At 47.4% G+C, this 24595-nt stretch overlaps 1 protein-coding gene across 2 annotated transcripts in view; it reads right to left on the bottom strand.

The window, feature by feature from the left end:
- Positions 1–24595, bottom strand: part of PRKCA (protein kinase C alpha) — a 501843-nt gene that overhangs the window by 71348 nt on the left and 405900 nt on the right. For both annotated transcript variants that reach the window (XM_054459602.2, XM_063656473.1), the window contains 2 exons: positions 4570–4707; positions 1736–1909 (listed from right to left, as the gene is read on the bottom strand). In XM_054459602.2, the coding sequence (XP_054315577.1) occupies positions 1736–1909; positions 4570–4707 (312 nt within the window). The remainder of the gene's footprint in view (positions 1–1735; positions 1910–4569; positions 4708–24595) is intronic.

The following is a 24595-nucleotide window of genomic DNA, read 5'->3' as shown; positions in this document are numbered from 1 at the left end:
CAGTAGCTGGGACTACAGGCGCCGGCCACCAAGCCCAGCTAATTTTTTTTTTGTATATTTAGTAGAGACGGGGTTTCACCGTGTTAGCCAGGATGGTCTCGATCTCCTGACCTCATGATCTGCCCATCTCGGCCTCCCAAAGTGCTGGGATTACAGGCGTGAGCCACCGCGCCCGGCCACGTCTAGGTTTCTTGTAAGCCACTTGCAAGCCCTGCAACGGACTGATTAGTGCTTTGGAATGTTCTTTTTTGTCCTCTATTTAGTTTTACTTTATGACAGAGCTCAGCAAACTTTTTCCATAAAGGGCCAGACAGTATGTATTAATATTTTAGGCTGTGAGTGTCTCTTGCAGCGACTCAGCTCTGCCTCCATGGTGCAAAAGCAGCTGTAGATGACAGGTATAGGAAGGAATGTGGTGATGTCCCAAAACAGCTGTTTATGGATGCTGAAATTCGAATGTCACCTAATTTTCACGTGTCACGATATATGACTCTTTGGATTTCCTTGTTGTGACCTTTCCTAAACTCACGGGCCATAGAGAACAGGCCACAGTTTTCCAATCCCTGTTGTGTGGCATTGAACAAGAACATGCTCTTTTACAAAATCAAGTCTCCTTATGCTCCAATGCCACGTTTGGCAGTGGAACCAGTGGTCTTAAAAAAGCCAAGACTGTGGCCGGGTGCGGTGGCCCATGCCTGTAATCCCAGCACTTTGGGAGGCCAAGGCGGGTGGATCACCTGAGGTCAGAAGTTCAAGACCGGTGAGTAAAAGTCAGGCAAAACCTGTTTAAAACAGTTTTATACATGTGTTTCTTGATTTGATAAGTATTTACCAATTAAATATTTATGTAATAAGTGTTTGCTGTGTGCCAGGCAAGTGTGTTAAGGTATAATCTTTTCCTTGAGAAATGTCCTGGCCAACATGGCGAAACCCCATCTCTACTAAAAATACAAAAATTAGCTGGGCATGGTGGCAGGTGCCTGTAATCTCAGCTACTCAAGAGGCTGAGGCAGGAGAATCCCTTGAGCCTGGGAGGTGGAGGTTGCAGTGAGCAGAGATTGCACCATTGCACTCAAGCCTGGGGAACAGAGCGAGACTCCATCTCAAAAAAAAACAAAAGCCAAGACTGTGAGTTTTTTTTTGTGTTTTTGTATCCCCAAGTCTTAGCACAGTACCAGGCATGAGGAAAACCTTTCATGGAAATGTTTGCTGAATTAAGGCCAGGCACAGTGGCTCACACCTGTAATCCTAGCACTTTAGGAGGCCAACGTAGGGGGATCGCTTGAGCTCAGGAGTTTAAGACCAGCCTGGGCAACATGGCAAAACCCCCGTCTCTACTAAAAATACAAAAATTAGCTGAGTGTGGTGGGGTACATCTGTGGTCTCAATTACTTGAGACTGCAGTGGGCCGTGACTGTGCCACTGCACTCTAGCCTGGGCGAGAGAGCGAGATCCTGTCTCCAAAAAAAAAAAAAAAAAAAAGAAAAGAAAGAAAGAAAAAGAAATGTTTGCTGAAGTAAATGGCATAAATGCCAAGCAGAGGACATCACAGAGAAGGCATGCCCCAAATCTACCAGTGAGAGAGGTGGGAGGTGGTCCCCAGTCACCTCTGCTTGACATCACATCACACCTTTCTCCAGCCTTCTCCAAAGGAACAACAATGCTAAGAAGCTTTAGGCTGAGGCGTAGCTCTGAGAGCTGGGTGCTGCATCGCAGGGATCCCCAGGGTCCTTACCACTGTCTGGAAGCAGGAGTGCAGCTGCGTCAAGAACGGGGGTTTATCAAGCAGGGCCAAGACTCGCTTTTCTACCATGGTGCACTCCACATCATCATCCTGAATCACCACATCCTTCTTCAGGATTTTGATTGCATAGAGTTCCTCTGTGCCCTTCCTGTCGGCAAGCATCACCTGAGAACACGTCAAGAACAACCTGAACACTTGTAAGCACACATCTTGGGGGGTGGAGGGAAGGAACCAGGCCAGGTGATGGCTCAGTGACAGTTTGTGCAGCTTTGTCAATGCGGGACATAAAAATATTAAACTTTATGTGCAAATGTGTAAATTCTACACATCACTACAAATTCAGTCCCTCCAGCATTTGCAAAACTTTAACGCTGCCAAGATTTGTAAATGGTATAGGCCACTGCCACATGATGGCACTATTTTGGCTGCTAAAATGAATACTCAACATTCTCTATCAGGATTAGTCTGGAATTATGCACATTTTTCAGGAGTATCCTTAGAGTGAAAGCTGACTGACACTTATAATCTCTCAAGTCAAGAACCTAGACTTGAAATCAGTTCCTGGGTCTATGAAATGTGGAGCCACAGAAACCAAATGGAGATACAGGCAAATTGCTGAAGACCCCATGTCAGTATCTCTTAATGATTGTATTTGCTTACCACAAGTGAACATTTAATTTTTAGTTGTGAAAACTATTCATCAACCAGCATTTCTGAGCATCCCTTCTGTTCCGAACACTGAGAAATAGTAACACACAGTGAACCCACTATAGCTTTTTGGATGCAGTTGTTTTTAAGGAAGTAGAAACCAGGTGAGGACTGTGCACTCTGATCTGAGAGACCAAATAGATGCCTCTTTATCAACTAAGACAGACCCTAATGTCAGAGGCATTCGAACCAGAGTGACTCCATCTTGAATAAGGGATGGAAAAAACAAGGCTGAGATCTGCTGGGCCACATTCGCAGGAGGTCAGGCATTCTTAGTCGCAGGATGAGATAGGAGGTCAGCAGGGCTAGTATCACAAGACACAGGTCAGAAAGACCCTGCTGATAAAACAGGATGCAGTAAAGAAGCCAGCCAAAATGCACCAAATCCAAGATGGTGATGAGAATAACCTCTGGCTACCCTCACTGCTCATTATATGCATTATTAGCATGTGAAAAGACACTCCTACCAGCGCCCCGACAGTTTACAAATGCTATGGCAATGCCCGGAAGTTACCTTACATAGTCTAAAAGATGGAGGAACCCTCAGTTCTGGGAATTGCCCACCCCTTTCCCAGAAAACTCATGAATAATAAAACCCTTGTTTAGCATATGATCAAGAAATACCTCTAGGTATACTCAGTCAAGCAGCCCATGCTGCTGCTCTGCCTATGGAGTAGCTGTTCTTTCATTTCTTTACTTCTCTAACAAACTGACTTTCACTTTATTCTGTGGACGCGCTCTGAATTCTTTCTTGCTTGAGGTCCAAGAACCTTCCTCTTGGGGTATGGATCAGGACCCCTTTCTGGTAACATTAAAGTTAAGGAAATAGTTATCTATGGGTTGACGGTTCAGGGCCCAGCTGGCATGGCAAATTTCTAAATCACTACAGCTACAAGATAAACCACTCTCGCTAAACTCCCTAGCAGTAGGAGCTATCAGGCCCCTCCTAACTTTGATTGACAACCCAGATCACTATGACTCGGACTGGACAGAGGACTGGCCTTACAAACATTCTTTTCTGTGATGCAACTGCAGACCTTAAGCCAGTTTCAGCAGCTTGCAGAGCCTGCACACAAACTGTTTTTGGGTCCTGTGGTTCACCTTTTGATCTAAAGAGCCAACTTCCACCTTTTTTTATTTATTTACTTTTTTGAGACGGAGTCTCCCTCTGTTGCCCAGGCTGGAGTGCAGTGGCATGATCTTGACTCACTGCAACCTCCACCTCCCAGGTTCCAGCAATTCTCCTGCCTCAGCTTCCCGAGTAGCTGGGATCACAGGTGCACACCACCACACCCAGCTAATTTTTATATTTTTAGTAGAGATGGGGTTTCACCATTTTTGCCAGGCTGGTCTCAAACTCCTGACCTCAAGTGGTCCACCTGCCTTGGCCTCCCAAAGTGCTGGGATTACAGGCATGAGCCACCGTGTCTAGGCAAATTCCACCTCATTTTAATGCTAAGTCCCCACCCCAAAGTGAACATGAGATGCATGTTACATATATGTTCATCCATTGTGCCTGTGCAAGGCTTCCCTCACAGATAAGTATAGCTTTCCCCCCAAACCTGTTGAATATGGATGACTCTATTGTGTAACATGGACCCTGTGAGGCATAAAACCCAACCTGCCCTTTTTCTCCTCAAGGAGAGGGCACCTTCATTCCACACCACAGACTTTCTTTTCTGGGTTTGCAAACTGATATCACCAATAAACCTCTCCTTTCTACCATTTAGCCATCCTGGTGGTCTTCTGGACGACTGTACAAATCACAGGGAAACCCTTTTTTTTTTTTTTGAGACGGAGTCTCGCTCTGTCTCCCAGGCTGGAGTGCAGTGGCGCGATCTCGGCTCACTGCAAGCTCCGCCTCCCGGGTTCACACCATTCTCCTGCCTCAGCCTCCCAAGCAGCTGGGACTACAGGCTCCCGCCACCATGCCCAGCTAATTTTTTGTATTTTTAGTAGAGACAGGGTTTCACCGTGTTAGCCAGGATGGTCTCGATCTCCTGACCTCGAATCACGGGAATCACGGGGAAATCTAATGTGCTGTTCTGGGGGAGAACAAAATTGATTCGACATTCTCTGCAGAAGCCCCTGCAATTTGCAGACGACTGTCCTCTTACCTTTCCAAAACTCCCCTTCCCTAACACCATGAGGAAATTGAAGTCCGTGAGTTTCACTCGGTCAAGGTTGTTGGAAGGTTGTTTCCTGTCTTCGGAGGGACTGATGACTTTGTTGCCAGCGGGGCCAAGTTTGGCTTTCTAAATAACAAGCACAAATGGGAAACATGTGGGTCATTTTTCTGGGGAAAGGGTGACAGAAACTACTGCGTTGTAACTGAGTTTAATGTTTGCTTGGAGGTGGGATGGGGTGAGAAAAGGAACAAACGGCGAGGATTGAGTATCTGTTCAGATATCAGCAGCTACACTCACTCTACGGGGAAAGTCTGCAAAGTAGCAGAAAACTGCTCTCCCTATTAAGAGACAACTCTTTACATAGTCAACCTAGAACTGATGGGTGGGGATCCGTGTAGGGCTGGTTGGTTGTTGTAATTCTAGTACGTCAAAGTTGACTTCTTGGGAAAAACAGTGCTTCGGGTCCATGAACATAATAAAGGAAATAAACTGTGTACTGATGCTTTTCATATTTGTAGATTTTTCAATTTAAAATTAATCTGCATAAAGGAAAACCTGTACCCACACCAAAAGGGAGGAAAATGTTCTCTGGAGAGGAACTGCTTAAAATGGCAAAGCCATTGGGATGATTCACTGCTATTTTCAAATGCACAGTAAGAACAGGGGTTGGGTCTTTTTTTTTTTTTTTTTTGATTTTTTTTTCCCTTTAAATCAAGAGTTGAAGTCACAAAAAGACATGGTGATATGCATAAGAAGAGATCCCAGCACTCTGGGAGGCGGAGGCGGGTGGATCACCTGAGGTCTGGAGTTTGAGACCAGCCTGGCCAACATGGTGAAACCCTGTCTCTACCAAAAATACAAAAATCAGCTGGGCATGGTGGTGCGTGCCTGTAATCCCAGCTACTTGGGAGGCTGAGGCGGGAGAATCGCTTGAACCCGGGGGCGGAGGTTGCAGTGAGCTGAGATTGTGCCATTGCACTCCAGCCTGGGAGACAGAGCAAGACTCTGTCTCAGAAAAAAAAAAAAAAAAAAAGAAAAGAAAAGAAAAGAAAAAAAGGGAGCACAAGGTGCCCTTTGCGCCTGAAGAATATCTGGTCACTGCCTGGCGGGTGAGCTACCAAAGGAGTTTTTAGAAGCTCTAGAGGGAGCCCTGCCCTCATGACTCTCACCAGGGCCTCAGAGTCCATGTCAAAGGCAAAAGGTAAAAGAGCTCAGCAGAAAAAGGTAGGTAAGTAAATCCACAGGAAGTCTCACTGTCGCTGAAGGAGCCCTGGAGAAGCCTGGAGTGGGCCGAGTCTCCCAGCACAATACTCCGAATTTTGAACATCTGCCTGACGGGAAGGAGCTGGTTGTAAGAAGCGTCAGCTGCTGACAGGTCCAGGACCCTGGCCCCTGGCTAGACCTCCACAGCCACATCCCTGAGCCCTAGGGCAATGATTCTTGCACCTTGGATACATTCTTTTTTTTTTTTTTTTTTTGAGACGGAGTTTTGCTCTTGTTGCCCAGGCTGGAGCGCAGTGCAGTGGCGCGATCTTGGCTCACCGCAACCTCCGCCTCCCTGGTTCAAGCGATTCTCCTGCCTCAGTCTTTTGAGTAGCTGGGATTCGCCACCATGCCTGGCTAATTTTTTTGTATTTTTAGTAGAGATGGGGTTTCGCCATGTTGGGCAGCCTGGTCTTAAACTCCTGACCTCAGGTGATCCGTCCGCCTTGGCCTCCCAAAGTGCTGGGACTACAGGCATGAGCCACCGCGCCCGGCCCATTCTTAATGAGAGGGTGCACCTCCCTCCCTAGTGCAGCAGACCTGAGCTCTGGAGCTCTTGCCAGGAACTCACTCCAGTCAACACCTTGGTGGTTACCAAGATGATGGTGAAGAAGGTAAGGAAGGCACTCAAGGGGCTTTACTATGGATCAGCAGCAGAGAAGGCTTCCGAGGAATCATCCGTCGTCCCTCTTGGAGCACCACCATGCCCTCATCCCACAGGTACTGATTGAGCCCCCTTGTGCTCTCTTGGGGAGCCTCTGCATTTGCAGGAGGAGCCCCTGCTGATACAGGAATTCAGCAGGACTGGTTTCACAAGATACAGGTCACAAAGAACCCCTAATAAAACAGTCTGTGGTAAAGAAGCCAGCCAAAACCCGCCAAAACCAACAACGCAATGAAAGCAATCTCAGGTCTCCTGGCTGCTCATCGTATGCTAATTATAACACATTGGCATGCTATAGGAAACCCCCGCCAGCACCAAGACAGTTTACAACTGTCATGGCAACATGTGGAAGTTACCCTACATGGTGTGAAAGGGGAATCCTCAGTTCCAGGAATTCCCTGCCCCTTTCCCAGAAAACTCATGAATAATCCACCCCTCGTTTAGCATTTGATCAAGAAATAACCACAAAAATAGCCAATCAGCAGCCTGCAGGGCTGCTCTGCCTATGGAGTAGCCACCCTCTTATTCCTTTACTTTCTTAATAAACTTGCTTTCACTTTACTCTGTAGGTTTGCTCTTGAATTCCCTCCTGCCCAAAGTCAAGAACCCATGTGGCCTCTTAAGCTGAACCCCAATTTTGGGGTTCACCCTGTGATACTGCCAGCTGTGTCTAGATTTCCAACTCTAACAGGGCTTGGCACAGGACATGCACTCAGCTCTTTGGCTGAACAAATACAGAACTGAAGCTCAAATGTGCTTATCAGATGCTGTGCTGTTGGACGATGCTTTTCTCCGATAACAATAACTTGCTCGTGGCCAGGCATGGTGGCTCACACCTGTAACACCAGCACTTTGGGAGGCTGAGGTGGGTGGATCACGAGGTCAGGAATTCAAGGTGAGCCTGGCCAACATGGTGAAACCCAATCTCTATTTAAAAAATACAAAAATTAGCTGGGCATGGTGGCACGTGCCTGTAATCCCAGCTACTCGGGAGGCTGAGGCAGGAGAATTGCTTGAACCGGGACCTGGGAGGCGGAGGTAGCAGTGGGTGAGATTGCGCCATTGCACTCCAGCCCGGGCTACAGAGCGAGACTCTGTCTCAAAAAAAAAAAAAAAAAAAAAAAAAAAAAAGAATAACTCGCTCATACAGGGATCAAGTCTCAGGGCTTGTGAACATGCTCTGATGAGTTGAGTGCCCCCATTTGACCAGAGACATTAAAACATGAGGGAGAGATGGCCCTGATATTTTTGCTTCCAGACTGAAAGTGTGAAACACGGTTGAGCTCTACCTCTGTTGGCAGCATGTAGTGGAAACACCTGTGAATTTGGGGCCACTGGAAACGTAGAAGGCCCATAAAGATAAAACATGAACTGTGATGCTACACATACTGGCCTGCCCACTTCGGCAGGGCCAGCCCAGTCCTCTAAAAACTGGCCCCAGCAATGATTCTAAGTTGAGAAACTTCCTAGGCTGTGTCTACATTTAATTTTTAATTTTTATTTTTTTGAGACAGTTTCACTCTTGTCACCCAGGCTGGAGTGCAGTGGCGTGATTCCAGCTCACTGCAACCTCTGCCTCCTGGGTTCAAGCAATTCTCCTGCCTCAGCCTCCTGAGTAGCTGGGATTACAGGTACGCGCCACCAAGCCAAGCTAATTTTTTTTTTATTTTTAGTAGATATGGGATTTCGCTGTGTTGGCCAGGTTGGTCTCGAACTCCTGATCCATCTGCCTCGGCCTCCCAAAGTGCTGGTATTACAGGCGTCAGCCACTTACCCAATTGGCTGTGTCTAAATTTAAAAGAATAGATAGGAAGTGCAAATTTGAGATGAGAATACCGACTATGCCATCCTGCTCTGCACTTCTGACTTAGAATAAGAAAAAAGTTATCAGAAAGAGGCACAGATTAATTGTATTTTCTCAGGATTCACAATAACACCTGAAAACACCCAAACACAACTGACTTGCTGATCTGAGGTGCTTGAAACAGCTGAAAACCACTTTCACCTGGGTGAAGTTGCTATTCATACTACCAACGAATGCCCAGCTTCCAACTGTAGCATGTGGTTCTACCCAGCTATGCTGGACTCCTCTGACATTCCCAGACAGTCATTCCTCCTTCCTCCTTTGACACTTCACCACCACAGTCAGGGGATGTGGGCTGATGCAGTGATGAGCCTCCAGATAGGCAGGGGGGCTTTTTACACACACTGCTATCTACTGCCTCGACTGCAAACATAACCTAGTGATGGCCTTGTGAGTTTCATGTTATGATCTTAGTCTGGTTATAAGCACAAAACATTGCCCAGGGTCAGGCTAAAGGCTGACAAAACCATTTTTACATTCAAGTACTTCTGAACTTATTTGCAATATGACCTTGGCCTCAGGTCTCAAATCAATCACCAGGTTTGAGAGGAACATCCACAAAGGAGACACCTGCTCACACAAGGTGGAGCTGGGCAGAGGACGCCACAGGCTTCCTGCTCTGCCTGGGCAGATTCTTTTCAGCCGGAAGCAGAGCTGAGTTTCTGGAGGCTGGTAGAGCAGGCAGCTGGTTGGGAAGGAGACAGACCGGTGTGTGGGGTCCAGGGCAGGCTGACCACATCCTTATCAGAGAGGTAGCTTCTCAGTGGCCTGGCCCAGAAGGTCAGAATGGATTTCTCCCCAGCCCAAGCCAGCCCTGAGATCAGAGCAGACCCAGCATCTTCACGCCCTTGCTCCCCCCATCAAGAGCAGCACTTCTGTTTCCACTACAGAACACACTTCCTGAGCCATCTCCATGCTGCCACCTGCAGGCCTTGCTGCCAAAGGACACAGAGCCATCCAATGCTGAGTTTTTGAAAGCAGATCTTTTATGGCAGGAAACTCCACGGTATGGCAACCTCAGGGGTCTGGGCCTGGCTTTGAGCAAGTCCCACTTTCAATCTGGGTCTAATCAATGCTGGGGTTGAGGGAGACAGCCAGTGGATATCTGAGCAGCTACGTCACTGGGGGCGGGGGATGCCTGAGGGCAGGGGGACAAGGAACCATATAGGACTTCCAGGTGGGCAGGGGCGCCAGGGCAAGATCAGATGCAGCGCGAGGCTTGACCTCCAGACCTTCGGTCAGCACCTCCTCTGTCTTCCTGAAGACCCAGCCTTCCCTGGCCTGCCGTTTCTCCTCCACCCCTAGCCTGGCTGACCTCTCCCACTCCTTCAGGTCCCAGCTCAACTGCTATTTCTTCAAGAAAACTGAAACAGGAATAATACAAGGTGATAGCAGGAGAACAGAAAATTCCAGGCAGCAGTTTCACGGGACTAGCAAAAAAGAAAAAAAAAAAATGTTGAAATAACTGCATAAGCTAGGGGCCCACAAGACCCTAAACATCAGGATGTGGGCCAAGCTGGCTAAGACCAACTGGGCCCAACATGGTGCTGGATTTGACCCAGTTTCACCTGGGACCTCACTGTCCGCTCATTAACATCCTCAATCCTCTACCCACCAGTGCCATGGCCGTTCCAGGAACACCAATATTTAGTGTAAAAACAGGTGGCACCACATTTCTGAGAAATCTCCACCTTTTTCCGGGAATCTTCAGGAATATCTCACCCCTTAAAGAAGCCCATAAAGGTAGCAGGCCCCAAACCCCCTTGCACGCCACTCTCTCTGGAGTATGCCTGCCTTTCCCTTTCTTGAGTGTGTACTGGTCACTTTGTAATAAATCTCCATATTTTCACTATTTTCTGACTCATCCTTGAATTCCTTCCCATGGCAGTATCAAGAGCCTGGACACCGGCTGAGGTCGAGGTCCCACCAGCGTTTGGGGACCACCCCCAGCCCACCAGCATCAAAACCCCTCCCCAAAGACGTCCCGTTGCTCTCGCTGGCGGGCTACTGCTAAAATGACAGCAGGAGCCAGGCACGGTGGCTCAAGCCTGTAATCCCAGCACTTTGGGAGGCCAAGGCAGGCGGATCACCTGAGGTCAGGAGTTCAAGACCAGCCTGGCCAACATGGTGAAACCTCGTCTCTACCAAAAAATACAAAAATTAGCCAGTGTGGTGGTGGGCGCCTGTAGTCCCAGCTACTTGGGAGGCTGAGGTGGGAGAATCGCTTAAACCCAGGAGGCGAAGGTTGCAGTGAGCCAAGATCGTGCCACTGCCCTTCAGCCTGGGTGATAGAATGAGAACCTGTCTTGGAAAAAAAAAAAAAAAAAGACAGTGGTCCTGTCCTGGATTCACTGGCTTCCCACACGACAGAGAGAAGGCTGAGCGCTTTGATGGTTGAGGAGGAGACTCGCTCTGCTCTGTCTCTCGGCTTATTTCCCACCACTCCCTCCGCCTCGGTCCCAGCCATGCCAGCCTGCTGCAAGCTCCCACCCGTCTCCTGCCTTGGGATGCCAGCTCCGCCCTTCCCTCTTCTGCTGTTCACAGTCATCCTCCACAGTGGTCTTCCTGAAACCCCAACACTCCTTCCTTCTCCCCGTTAGCTTCCTCCCAGAACCCCGTTGCCACCTGACTGCAAGTCTGGGAGGGCAGGGGTCTTGCTGTTCTGTTCACCTTCAAAATCCAACTCAAGCGCCTCCATTTGGTTTCTCTGGAATTTCCAACCTGCAGCAGACAGGGCCCCACCCATATCCCCTGAGCTTTCTGTCCTGCACACCTGCGAACACCTGAGCTTTCTGTCTTGCACACCTGCGAGCACCTGAGGGTTCCATTCAGGCCACTCCTGCAGAGGGAGCTTGAGGTGCCCGAGTTATGGCCCTTTCAACCAACCACAGCCCTCCACCAGCCCGGAACAGGAAGCCTGTTCCAGAATGTTCCTCCAGCTCACAAGAAGCCTGAGCTCCAGCTGCCCACAGTGGTCATCAGCTTGAGAACACACCCTTGGCTGGGTCCTCCCCTTCCCTGGCCCCCATCTCTACTCCCCATCCATGTCTCCTGGAATCCTTTCAGGAATGAACTTCTCAAAACCGCGGGGCTGCGTCAGCTTCTGGGGGAACCTAACACACATATTTCTTCTTGGATTTTTTTTTTTTTTTCTAGACAGGGTCTCACTCTGTCGCCCAGGCTGGAGTGCAGTGGCATGATCATGGCTCACTGCAACCTCAACCTCCTGGGCTCAAGTGATCCTCCCATCTCAGCCTCCTGAGTAGCTGGGACTACAAGCATACATCACCACACCCAGCTAATTTTTTTTTAGACATGGGGTTTCACCATGTTGCCCAGGCTGGTCTCAAACTCCTGAGCTCAAGTGATCCGCCCACCTCAGCCTCGCAAAGTGCTGGGACTATAGGTGTGAGCCACTGCACCCAGCCTCCTCTTCTTGGATTTATTGATCTGTCTTCCTCACTAGCCTGTGAGATCCTAGGAGGTAAGGATCAAGTCTTGCTCAAGTTTGTATCTTGAGACCAAGCACTATATCAGGCACATACATTCAAAACTCAGAATTCTCTCTCTCATTCATTCACATTTGTGCTCATTAAGCACTAAGACTGACAGAACTGACAGAGGCCAACTTGTAGCCAGCACTAGTTGGCCAGATGACAAACTAACATAAAAAGGCAGCTGTTAGTCAGGTGAGCTGGTGCAGACAAGCAGTCCAGGACTCCATGCATTTGCACCTTCATACATAAGCTGAACTCTTTCTCTCAAGCAATCACTGTTCATGCTGGGACAGCTACAGAGAAGTGCTGGGAGGGCTCTCCTGCTTTTAGGGTGGTTGGCCACATGATGACCCTCCCCAGAGGCCACACGAGACTAGTTAGCCAGGCCAGCAAGCTGAAACCATGCCCTTGGATGGGTTTCTCTGAAGGGCTATTTATCTGCTGAGAAGTCTGGCTTGCCCAAGATCCAGCTGGGATCTCTGGCTCAAAAGCAACAGTGAGCCCTGAGCTGACCATTTTTCTTTCTCTGAGCTTTTTAATGGATTGTTTGGCAACTGGCCTCCCAGCAGAATTAAGAGACCTGCCCTTCCTGGCTTGCATATTGTTGACATAACTCTAGTTGTCATGACTATAACTCAGACTTCACCAGGAGTGCAAATAAAATCAATATACGTCTAGGGATAAAGCTGAAGCCAACAGCCTAACTGCAGAGATTTCAGAAAACCTGAGGAAGCAGAAGAGCAAGTGTGCTGGCATCCTTTACTCCAGCAATGCAAACACGGCCCAACATGGCCAGATGCCCTGCTGGGGGCCTGAGCAAATGGAAAATTCTGAATGCAGAGGATGAAATGCAGAAACGCAGAATGTCCCCTGAAGATGAATGAATGCTCAGAGCACAGCATGCACTGGGCTGCTGACCTCAAGCAGATATTAACTAATTAGAAACGCTCCTGCTGATGTGTCCCAAATCTTGAGTCTATCTCACTCATTTCCAAGTTAGGTAAAGAAAGCGGTGGGGGACCAGGCTCTGAGCATCAGTCAACAGGCTGGAGACCCCCATGGCTCTCAGTACTGCCATCCTCCTGTGAAACTGTCTTCCACCCCTGCACCAGGAGGAATCCCCTTTCAGCTCTGATGATGTTTGTTCAGTTCTTTTTTTTTTTTTTTTTTTTTCTTTTTGAGATGGTGTCTCGCTCTGTCGCCCAGGCTGGAGTACAGTGGCGCGATCTTGGCTCACTGCAACCTCCGCCTCCCGGGTTCACGCCATTCTCCTGCCTAAGCCTCCCGAGTAGCTGGGCACTGGTCCTAGGACCAGCAGCATCAGCTAGAGGCTTGGCAGAAATGCAGACTCTTGGGCCCCACCCCGTTTTCTACTAAGTCCAAACATGCATTTTAAACAAAATCTTTGGGTGGGTCCTGTGCACATTTAAGATTGAGAAATGCTGATCTAAGACAGTTCGGACATTTCTCCAAGTTCCAACATCCCTGTCAAACTCACTTGTTTCTGAGACCCTTTCCACCATCCACAATCTTCAATTATTATATAAAACCAGTGGCATCTCTGGAAAGAGCCCTGAACTTGGATTCCAAAGAGCTCGGATCAAATCTTAATCTTATCCATTTTTACTGTGTGACTCTGGACAAATGACACTGCCTCTCTGAGCCCCGGGTTCCTTATATGTAATACAGTAGTAAGAAGACTGTGTCCCTGGGCTATGCTGGGCCATCTCTCTGGACTGCACTGAAGGTGAAATAAGGTATCCTTTGCAAAAGGACTCTAGTGTAGCACCTCATGCTTTATTCCCTCCACCCTGGTCATCATCTTCCTTTTTTTTTTTTTGAGACGGAGTCTCACTCTGTCTACCAGGCTGGAGTATAGTAGTGTGATCTCGGCTCACTGCAACCTCCACCTCCTGGGTTCAAGTGATTCTCCTGCCTCAGCCTCCCGAGTAGCTGGGATTACAGGCCCACGTCACCATGCCTGGCTAATTTTTGTATTTTTAGTAGAGATGGGTTTTACCATGTTGGCTAGGCTGGTCTTGAACTCCTGACCTCAAGTGATCCACCTGCCTCAGCCTCCCAAAGTGTTGGGATTACAGGCAGGAGACACTGCACCCAGCGTTACTCTGGTCTTCTTTGCTTTGACCCAGAAAGGAGACAAAGTGCAGGAGACTGCACTTTCCTTCAAGCTTCTGGCATGCACCTGCTCCGTGACTGTACACTGAAGGCCTCTGGGATTCAATGACCAACTGCATGCTGCCTGGGCTGGAGTTCTGTGGGCTAACTCACAGACTAGAAACCCTGTGACCTGCAGACATATGTGAGGCCACAAATGGGCTTTGCAGGAGCTCATGACCTGTTGTGAGGTTGAGGCACATCCCCATGGGCTCCCACACCCTCCTAAGGCGGGCAGGAGAGGCAATGGGTCTTGGCTCTAGCTGTCCACCCTGATTTCCAGAAAGCCTACTGAAGCCCTCTAAGGGGGCTGGGTTAAGACTGCAGCAGGAAAAGACCCTGACTTAATAAAATGGCACAAATTTTTAAAAGGAAAAAAAAATGGGAACTACAATATGTAATGTTGTAAATAGAATGAAGTGACATTCAATGTAGAAGCTGTAGCATGCTCTTCTTTTCAAAATGGGACTAAAGCACCTCACAGTTTATTGGCTATGATTCAACAACCCAGAATCCAGGATTTTTAGGTTCCTCAAAAAATGGCATATTCGCATTTGGTTCAAGTTTGGCATTGTGATGCCACTTGGAAGACCAGGCTGTGAGACAAGGCAGTGTTCCCTCCTCATTTGAAAATTTACTGATGACTGACATGTCTCACTTTATACCACAGATACATTCTTGAAAAGTCACAATAGTTTGCAATCACTGAAGCTATTAACAATTCAAAGAGCTCCTGTGGTGGCATTCTGTAAAGCAAATCACACAAAATGAATCTGAATATTGCAAACCCAAATTCGCCTACATGGGGGTTACGGTACATGTGTAAAAACATCTGTGCCTGAAGCTATCCGTGTGTAATGTGAGAAGCTCTCCACATTCAGCTCCCTATTAGGGGTTTTTTCAAATTAAAATTGAGAGGTGGTTGCGACAAATGACTTACATTGTATATCTATGAGGGGCTGGATGGCTGGAGACATTCATTTTCTAATAGGTTAAAAGTTTGCAGCTGCTGAGCTGTGACGGTGTGACAGTCTAACCCACCTTAACAGCAATTTCAAAGGGTTTAACTTAATACCATAGATACTCTGCTATGTTTGAATTTTATATAATGAATATACACTATATGGAAAATCAGACAGACCATAAAAATAGAAATTTCTGACCTCTGATACAATAGCCCTCTGCCCAGAAATTCTTACAAGGGGTGCTGATTTATCTCCAGTATGAATATAGGTCCAAAGATTCATCTACAGTTAAGAATCAGAATCTGAACCATAACTCCAGGGCTCCCGGTGGGTCCATCTCATAATCATAGAACTTCTGGGCAGCTTCTGAAGTACTGTTTAATGTCTAATTGTCAGAGGCGTTCAAACCAGAGCAACTCCATCTTGTATAGCGGCTGGGTAAAATGAGGCTGAGACCTGTTGGGCTGCATTTGCACTCCTGGGAGGTCAGGCATTCTTAGTCACAGGATAAAACAAGAGGTGAGCATGACTGTTCTCAAAAGGTACAGACCATAAAGACCCTCATGATAAAATAGGATGCAGTAATGAAGCCACCCAAACCTGCCAAAATCAAGATGGCAAGGAAAGCAACCTCTGGCCTCCCTGCTGCTCATTATATGCTAATTATAATACATTAGCATGCTAAAAGACACTCCCATTAGCGCCATGACAGTCTATAAATGCCATGGTAACATCCAGCGGTTACCCCATATGGTCTAAAAAGGGAGGGACCCCTCAGTGCTGGAAATTGCCTGCCCCTTTCCCAGAAAACTCATGAATAATCCACACCTTTTAAAGCATATGATCAAGAAATAACCATAAAAACAGCCAACCAGCAGCCCTTGGGGGTTGCTCTGCCTATGGAGTAGCCATTCTTTTTTTTTTGGAGACAGAACCTTGCTCTGTTGCCCAGGCTGGAGTGCAGTGGCCCAATCTCGGCTCACTGCAAGCTCCGCCTCCGGGTTCATGCCATTCTCCTGCCTCAGCCTCCTGAGTAGCTGGGACTACAGGCGCCCACCACCACACCTGGCTAATTTTTTTGTATTTTTAGTAGAGACGGGGTTTCACCATGTTAGCCAGGATGGTCTCGATCTCCTGACCTCATGATCCGCCTGCCTCGGCCTCCCAAAGTGCTGGGATTACAGGTGTGAGCCACCGCACCCGGCCCATTCTTTTATTCCTTTACTTTCTTAGTAAACTTGCTTTCACTTTACTCTGTGGACTTGCCCCAAATTCTTTCCTCCATGAAATCCAAGAACTCTCTCTTGGGGTCTGGATTGGGACTTCTTTCTAGTAACGTAACTACATTCCACTTTAAATGTGTTCATTCTCACCTATTTTGTAAATATGTCTTCAAAAATACATGATCTCTTAGCATTCTCGAAAATAAGGCTTTGATTAATACACTTATCAAAGACAGTTGCAATGTGTGGAGAGATGAACTTGACAACAGAAGCTTCTTTCTACTTCTAAGATTCCACGGACAGGCCAACGATGACCAACCATAGGAACAAATGAATAATTGTGGATTTCTCCTACCATTTTTTATACAATGATGAAAGTCCTCTGTATTCACGGCTAATCTGAACAATACTGGCAAAACAACACTGATGGTGATTCATTGCTATTCCATGTAACAGGGCATGGTTAACAGAAATAGCCATGCCATATATAACCAAGGATGCCCAGCACAGCATCATACCTCTAAGGTAATGCCTTTACCTGCACCCACTGCAACATTAGTTAAGAGAGATCAGGTGTTTCGGAAGCAGAAAGCCACAAAGGAACTGAGGGTTTTCACGGTATCGTTAGTGGAATATGGCCTGTGTATTTCTAATAAGCTCCAAGTCATGATATCTATTATCTTCTACTCGGTAACGGGGCAACAGGTTAAAATGATGCTACTTAATGGGCATGACAGCCTCCTGGGTAGCACAGTTAGAGTAAATAAAATGTCTGCTGTTCTCTGGCTCAATACTTCATCTGCTGGGACACACCAAGCACACTGCCGCCTGAGGGCCTTTTCAGTTGGGCACTTCCTCTGACCCAGATAGGCAAGGGACTCCCTTCTATCTCTGCTCAAAGGATGCTTTAACCCCGAGGCTCCCTACTCCTTCTGACATTGTCCCTGCACCGGCTTATGCGGTGCATACTCCCTCCCTCTCTTCTCATTACCAATTCTGTATTTCTCTACTTGTTTGTTACTTTCTTCGGCCACTGGGATGAGCACGGATGGCTCATCTGTTTTGTTCCCCGGCACAGCTGCAGTGCCTAGGATGGTGTCTGGGGCATGGTGGTCCTCAAATATTTGCAGAAGCAATGAGTAGAGTATATGGGGAAGGCAGCTTTTCATATAACATTTTTAAGAGGCAGAAATGTGGCTTTAAAATAATTTCTACAGCAAGGCTGCCTCTTGTTATAAAAGTATACCTACTCATTTTAGAAAATTTAACAGGCATGGATACATCAGAAAAAAGAGAACAAAATTTAAAACATCTATAAGTTTATTTTTAATTTATTTTTGAGACGGAGTCTCGCTCTGTCTTCCAGACTGGAGTGCAGCGGTGTGATCTTGGCTTGCTGCAACCTCTGCCTCTTGGGTTCCAGCGATTCTCACACCTCAGCCTCCTGAGTAGCTGGGATTACAGGAACATGTCACCATGCCTGGCTAATTTTTGTATTATTAGTAGAGACGGGGTTTCACCATGTTGGCCAGGCTGGTTTCGAAGTCCTGACCTCAAGTGATCCACCCACCTCGGCCAAAGTGCTGGGATTGCAGGTGTGAGCCACCACAGCTGGCCTAAAACATCTAAAATTTTATACTCACTTTGGCAGCATATATACTAAAATCCTATAATTTTATCACCCAGAAGTAATCGTTAATAACATTCTGGTAGACATTTTCCTAATCCTTTCTTTTCATGATTTCCTATGTGATACAGATAGAATCAGATTGTTCATAACCTGCTTCTCCCCTTTGCTTATTGTGAACTTCTGGTTATAAGCACTCTTCTGCCACATGGTTTGAGTGACTGCATCATATCCTACTACACAGCTCTACTGTAGCTGATGTAACCATTCCTTATTGTTAGACACCTAGGTTTTTCCTAGTTCTGTTTTCAATAACATGCAGATGAACAATTTTGTGGTCTAAATCTGTGTGCATCCTTGAAGTCCCCAGGATAGATTCCTGGATGAATGAAATATTAATTACTTGTTTGTGACCTTTTTGGGGAGGTCACAAACAAGTACCCTTGTGCCCAGCTGCACAAGGACAGACATTTTAATCTCACCATGAAAAGTCAAAGAGAAGAGGAAGGAGCCCAGAGTCAAGGCAGCCTAATTCCTGAAGGCAGGCTCTTGGTTTCTTTTGGGTTGTGTGTCTAAATTCACAGTTGGAATTTCTAACTGTACTTCTTTCTCAGATGTGGCTGTGTATATGTGTTTTATGTTCAGATGTCAAAACAAAAACACATCTTTCCTTCCACAACATAGAAAGTGGTCTTGGAAGGTGCTATGGTTTGAATGTGTCTCTCTCAAATTCACATGTTGAAATCCTTAGCCCCAAGGTGATGGTATCAGGAGGCAGGGCCTTTGGAAGGTGACTAGGTCATGAGGGTGGATCCCTCACGAATGGGATTAGTGCCCTTATAAAAGAGGCCTCGGAAGCTGGGTGTGATCCCAGGCTGATGCCTCTAATCCCAGCACTTTTGAAAGGCTGAGGCAAAGATAGCTTGAGGCTGGGAGTTTGAGAACAGCCTTAGTCAACACAGTGAGACCCCCATCTCTACAAAAAATAATTTTAAAAATTAGCCAGGCACAGTGGCATGCACCTGTAGTCCTAGCTACTCGGGAGGCTGAAGCAGGAGGATTGCTTGAGCCCAGGAATTCGAGGCTGCAGTGAACAGTGATTGTGCCACTGCACTCCCGCCTGGGCATCAGAATGAGACCCTGTCTCTAAATAATAAAAACTTTAATAAAAAGAGGCCTGAGAGGCTCCTCATCTCATCTACCATGTGTGGGCAAAGCCAGAAGATGCCATCTGTGAATCAGAAAGTGAGCCTTCACCAGACACCTCACCTGCCTTGATCTTAGACTTCCCAGCATTCAGAACTAAGAGAGAGAAACATATGTAGTTTGTAAGCCATGTAGTTTATGATATTTTGCTATAGCAGCCCGAGTGGACTAAGACAGAAGGGGAGCTAATTTGTATGGAGAGCTTAACAGTGATCCTTAGTAAGTCAGTCCCCCAAGCCACCCCACTTCCTTCTGATGGCATTTTTCTGGTTGCACAATCCAATCTGTAAGTGCAACCTGGAAATAAGGGCCTGGGTGATTCCTCCCACACAACTGGGTCAACACCTGCTACTTGGAGTTTTCTCCCGGAGGCGGGAATCACAGGTGACCGGCAAATCACAGGCATGAGTCATTCTTTCTCCTGCTGGCAACTGTAGCGAGGGCCTCAGAACCACAGACTGTCAGCCACAGAAGGGTCCCTGGGGAATGTGACCTGCCTAGGATGCAGATGAAGATGCTGAGGTCTAGAGAGCTAACTTCACTACAGCCTCTGCGCCACTTCGTGGCAGTGCTGGCGGAGGAAGAGAAGGACACTCTGTTCTCTACAGAGGCCCTGAAACTAGATGCTGGATCATCCCGTACATTTCCCTGTGCTAAGGGTTGCCCCATCTGGGCTGTAATCTTTGACTAACAGCAGGAGGATGACAGAGCTTCTAGAATTCAAAAGCAACTTGGGGATAGTCTCATCAAGGCTGCCCATGTTACAGATGAGGAGAATGAGCCCAGGGGGCACCGTGATATGTCTAAATCAGTTTTCCATCCTGAGCTCTGAATCCAGAACTCCGGTCTTTGAACCTAGTGCTCTTCCTCCTACATCGAGGGTGAGCATCGAGGGTGAGCAAACTTTTTCTGTAAAGGTCCAGATAGTAAATATTTGTGGTTTTGTGGGCCAAATACTGTCTCTGTCGTAACTCTCCAACTCTGCCACTGTAGCTCGAAAGCTACAAAAGTGAGTAAAGGAGGGAAGCTGTTCCAATAAAGCCTTAATGGTGAAAACACGCAGCAGCTGGGGTCTGGGCTGTGGATTGCAGTTTGATGACCCTTGCCCTGTATCATGCAGGTTCTCAAATCATTCATCCTCATTTGCAGTTAGATTTCAGTACAATGTCTGTATCTCCTTAATCTATCAGAACAGCGACAATTAAGAATCTCAAGAGCACTAGAATTAAATCACTATTCAGGCTCTTCCACAATGCTTGCTATGCCAGGCAGCACAGGAAAAGGAAATTTTGCAGCCAAACAATGGTGGTGAATGAAGTATGTATTCAGCAGAGCAAAATTTAAGGGCAACATATTCAATCGTTTTCTTAACGAGAAATATTTTCATGGACACACCCACTTTGGCTGTTGCCACGGTTAAAATAAATTCACAGGCAGCGAGAGGGCCTCCGTTGTCATGGCAACTGAGCCATACTCCAAGGAGAAACGTGGGACCCTGATGCGTTGGCACTTTGCCAGATGTGGAAACTGCAAAGTGCTTGGTTCTTTTCATACCACGTAATATTCACCTCTAGTATCCCGGTGTGTGATTTTCTTTACAGCCAACCAAATTTTTTCCTGTTTCCCAGATTTGTCTGTTGATAATTGACACATCTGTTAGGATCGCTAATCTTGATGGTGCACCCCTTGTCTCACCTGCTAAACACCTCCTGGAAAGGCAGTTTGCCCTTGTACCACGTTCTCCCCAATTGCTAAATCTCCAGGCTTACATGAGGATTCCCCACCAATGACCTTAAGTTTTTCCATCTGCAAAAATGTTTTTCTCCCACCAGGGAGCTGATGGCACACTTGCATCTGATGCCCAGCTTACAGGAAGGCCCAGTGCACACTGATACAGCCATGACATAGCATTGTTCGAGAACTCTGGGCACTTAATGATTTTTGGAAACTTATTCCTTTTCCTGCTACGAATACTCCCCTTTGGAATTAACACCACACTGGCTTTATGGGTTGGCTGTGGCAGGGTCAAGAATCACATGAACTCAGAAACATCATCAAAGTAAATAGTTTTTCAGACTGTCAGCAACATGGCTTCGAAGTGGGCAATTCTCTGATGCTAAAAAAAAAAAAAAAAAAAAACCCCAGGGAGATAGAAAATGGGCTGGGGCCCCATGCAAGCAAGAATAGACTGAAGAAGCCATCCAGCTCTTGGGAAACCCTTGACTTCTTTGCAGCACACTGAAGATCCTCTAAAGCCAAGAAGCAATTGGGAGCACAAGGTGGTGATCTCATCTTTATGTCCACTAAAATGTAAAGACATCCAGGCAACAGTTGATTGCTATTTGTTGTGTGCGGGCGGGGGTGGGGGTGGGGGTGGAGGGCATGGAATCTTTCATTTGCAAATCTTTACTGCCCTCTTGTGGTATTCAGTTTCTGAAGCAACTGCATTTTGGCTGGGATCTTTTAGCAGAAATCCACCTAAGATTCACTAGTCTGCCTTACCGAGGTGAAGTCCCAATAAATGGGGCAAGATGGCACAAACAAGACACAAAAATGTATCTACGCAGATGCAAAAAAAATGTATCCTTTATAGTAGATGACCTGAATCACTAACGTAAGTGCTGGGACTTTGCAAAATGCCGACGGAACTATAGAGTGCCAGCGGAACTACAGATGCCAAAAGTGGGTTTTAAGATCTCTGGGTGCTCTATTTCTAGAAAACAAAGATCCAAACAGTTGTAGGCCTTTCTGTGTCTCCCAAATCTTTCCAAACCCTTGACTGGGTACAGACTCTGCAAGCCACAGATCCAAGAAAGGGCCTGGGGGGAAGGGAGGCAGTGAGGGCTGCAGGGGGCCCTGGAGTGGTCCGAGGGAGCCACTGTGTTTATCTTAGAAACAAAAAACGACCTGGAAAATAGTGAGAAGTAATGACAGTCACACGAGGGCAGAGTTCAATGAAAAAGCCACTTCTGGGAAAATCCAACTGAAGCTAAGCGAGCACAGAACAGCAGCTCCTGAAGTCAATAAAAAACAGTAACAAAAAACACACCCAAGCTATAACCGGCAATAAAGCCCAGTTCCCCAAGGAAGAAGGTTCCAGAGCCTTCCCTCCATGGCTGTGCAGCTGTTGCAGAAAGGGAAAACAGGATAACTGGGCAACCTCACAGAGAAAAAAAAAAACCCAAAAAAACACACATCCTATCCCCGAAATGCTGGATACACTGCTCAACTACTCAACGGAAAATTTTTATAAAATGTCTCTGACAGGAGCAAGCAATTTGAAAGCAGGGCTGACTGTCATTAAATTTAGCACAATATTTCCATAATCATTGATTTAATCCTACCCTCACTGAGCCTTTTTAATCCACACCAGTTTTTAAAACTGAGGGGCCTAATTATAGCTCAATGGGACACCTGCTTCCAAGGCTAGCAGCAGCTGCACTGTTATGGGCTATTCTCCAGGCCCTCTGTGTCAGGCAGCTCACTAGGTGCTCAGGAAGGTGACAAGCATGGGATCTGGGGTCTGCCAGCAGTGGTCTGGGACATCAGTAAAGGCACTGCTCATTTCTCTGAGGCCTGTTTCTTCATCTGTAAAATGGGTCAGCACTCCCTTTCTCGTCCTGCAGGCTTGGGAGCCTTGCCATCCTGCAGTGGTGAGGGAGTGATCAGAGCTCGGGGCCGGTGGCTGCTGCTATTCTGAGTAGTCTCGCCACAGCCATCGCCTGCTGCCAGGTGGCAGCGTCAGAAGACAAATTCCCATTCCAGGAAGGGGGAAGAGATGAGGGGGTAGAACAGTGAGACCTCTCCTAAAAAGACAGGGGCTTCCCAGCTGCCCTCAGGGGACTTGGACAGCACTGAGGAGCTGGTCTCCAGCAGGAGGGGCTGCCTGAGGGCAAGGTGGAGGTAGGTGTTTCCTGTCTCCAACGGTGGGCACAGGCCTGAGGGCACAAGGGCAGCTGAGGTCAGGACACGTTTCCCTTTACACATGGTATTTGCACCCTAGCACTCTGGCCCCATGCATGAGGCCTGGCAGCTTGGGGGGGCGTGGACTCACAAGGCGGCATTCTCCCTCAGGGAAGCAGCGGGTGGGGGGGAACATGGCTGGGATGCAAGTAGCCTCAAAGCAGAGGACCTCACACTGGAGAGGAAAGGTGTGTGATCGGATCACTTCACCACCGCATGAGATACTCCTGGGATCTCGCAGCTGTGACTGCTGGGCTTTGGAAGTGAACAGAGGTTTTGTCAATGGGCCAGGAAAGAGCCAGGGAGTCTAAATTAATACAATTATTGTGACTCTAAGGGTATCCACAGGCTGTGAGGGCCTAGGGGAATGTAAGTCACAAAAGGAATACCCCTAGTAAAAGCTGAGACTATGGCTGTGTCCTGCCTGCCCCCACCCAAGCCATCAGCTCTGAGCAGACCCGGCTGCCCACCCATGACCATTGGTAACTCATGGACAGAGCCCTTCCTGCATGACTCTTTGCAGCCTGTCAACAGAGAAAACCAGTGACTGGGGGCCAGACTCGGACTGAGTGTTGACAAGTCTATTTTCAGAAAAAGCCACAAGATAAAGATTAGCTCATGACCAAGCCAAGGAAGCCACTTTGAAGAGAGGTGTGAGCGAGCGGTGGCACGCTATTATCACTGCCTGGGTCAGGGTGAATTTCCAACATGCGGGTGACATTTTCTTTCTCAGGTAGAGTAGCCTGTTTCTTGTCCTCATAACAAAACCACACAGGAAACATAAAAAATAAGCACCAACACAAAGCATGTCAGAAAAGAGACTTTGTTGACTTGCCACTTCTCATCTCTGTTCTTAAATGAATTCAAGATGGCCTCGCTTCACTGCTGCAGGTAGGAGTAGGGTGGGGTACGGGGAGCACATTCCTATCTGATGGGTTATTTGTACCTAATGTACAACCAGGGTCTCCCAACCTGGGGCCCGGGAGTGGTTTAGAAAGCACAATGAGGTTGGGTGCAGTGGCTCACGACTGTAATCCCAGTACTTTGGGAGGCCGAGGCGGGCGGATCACAAGGTCAGGAGTTCAAGACCAGCCTGGCCAATATGGTGAAACCCCTTCTCTACAAAAAATAAAAAAAATAAAAAAAATGGCCGGGCATGGTGGCGTGTGCCTGTAGTCCCAGCTACTCGGGAGGCTGAGGCAGGACAACTGCTTGAACCCAGGAGGTGGAGGTTGCAATGAGCCGAGATTGCACCACTGCACTCCAGCCTGGGTGACAGAGTGAGACTCCATCTCAAAAAAAAAAAAAAAAAAAAGGACAACGAAGTGTTCACTTTAACTTGGCAATGGCTTCTTGGAAACTAGCAATGCACAGTGACACCTCCATTAGGGAAAACTCTGTAATTCATAATTCCTGGGGATGGAAGGTAGAGAAAAGGCTGAGTAATGACTGCAGCAAACACAAATCTAGCCAGGCAGTATTCTAGGCACCTTCCATACTTACTCATTTAATCCTCCCAACATCCCTAGGAGGCTGGTCCTTTTGCCATTTCCCTTTTAGACTTGGG

The sequence above is a fragment of the Pongo pygmaeus genome, chromosome 19 (assembly GCF_028885625.2).
Source record: "Pongo pygmaeus isolate AG05252 chromosome 19, NHGRI_mPonPyg2-v2.0_pri, whole genome shotgun sequence".
Taxonomy (NCBI): Eukaryota; Metazoa; Chordata; class Mammalia; order Primates; family Hominidae; genus Pongo; species Pongo pygmaeus.
The sequence above is the reverse complement of the archived record's forward strand: the minus strand, read 5'-3'. Positions and strand labels throughout refer to the sequence as shown.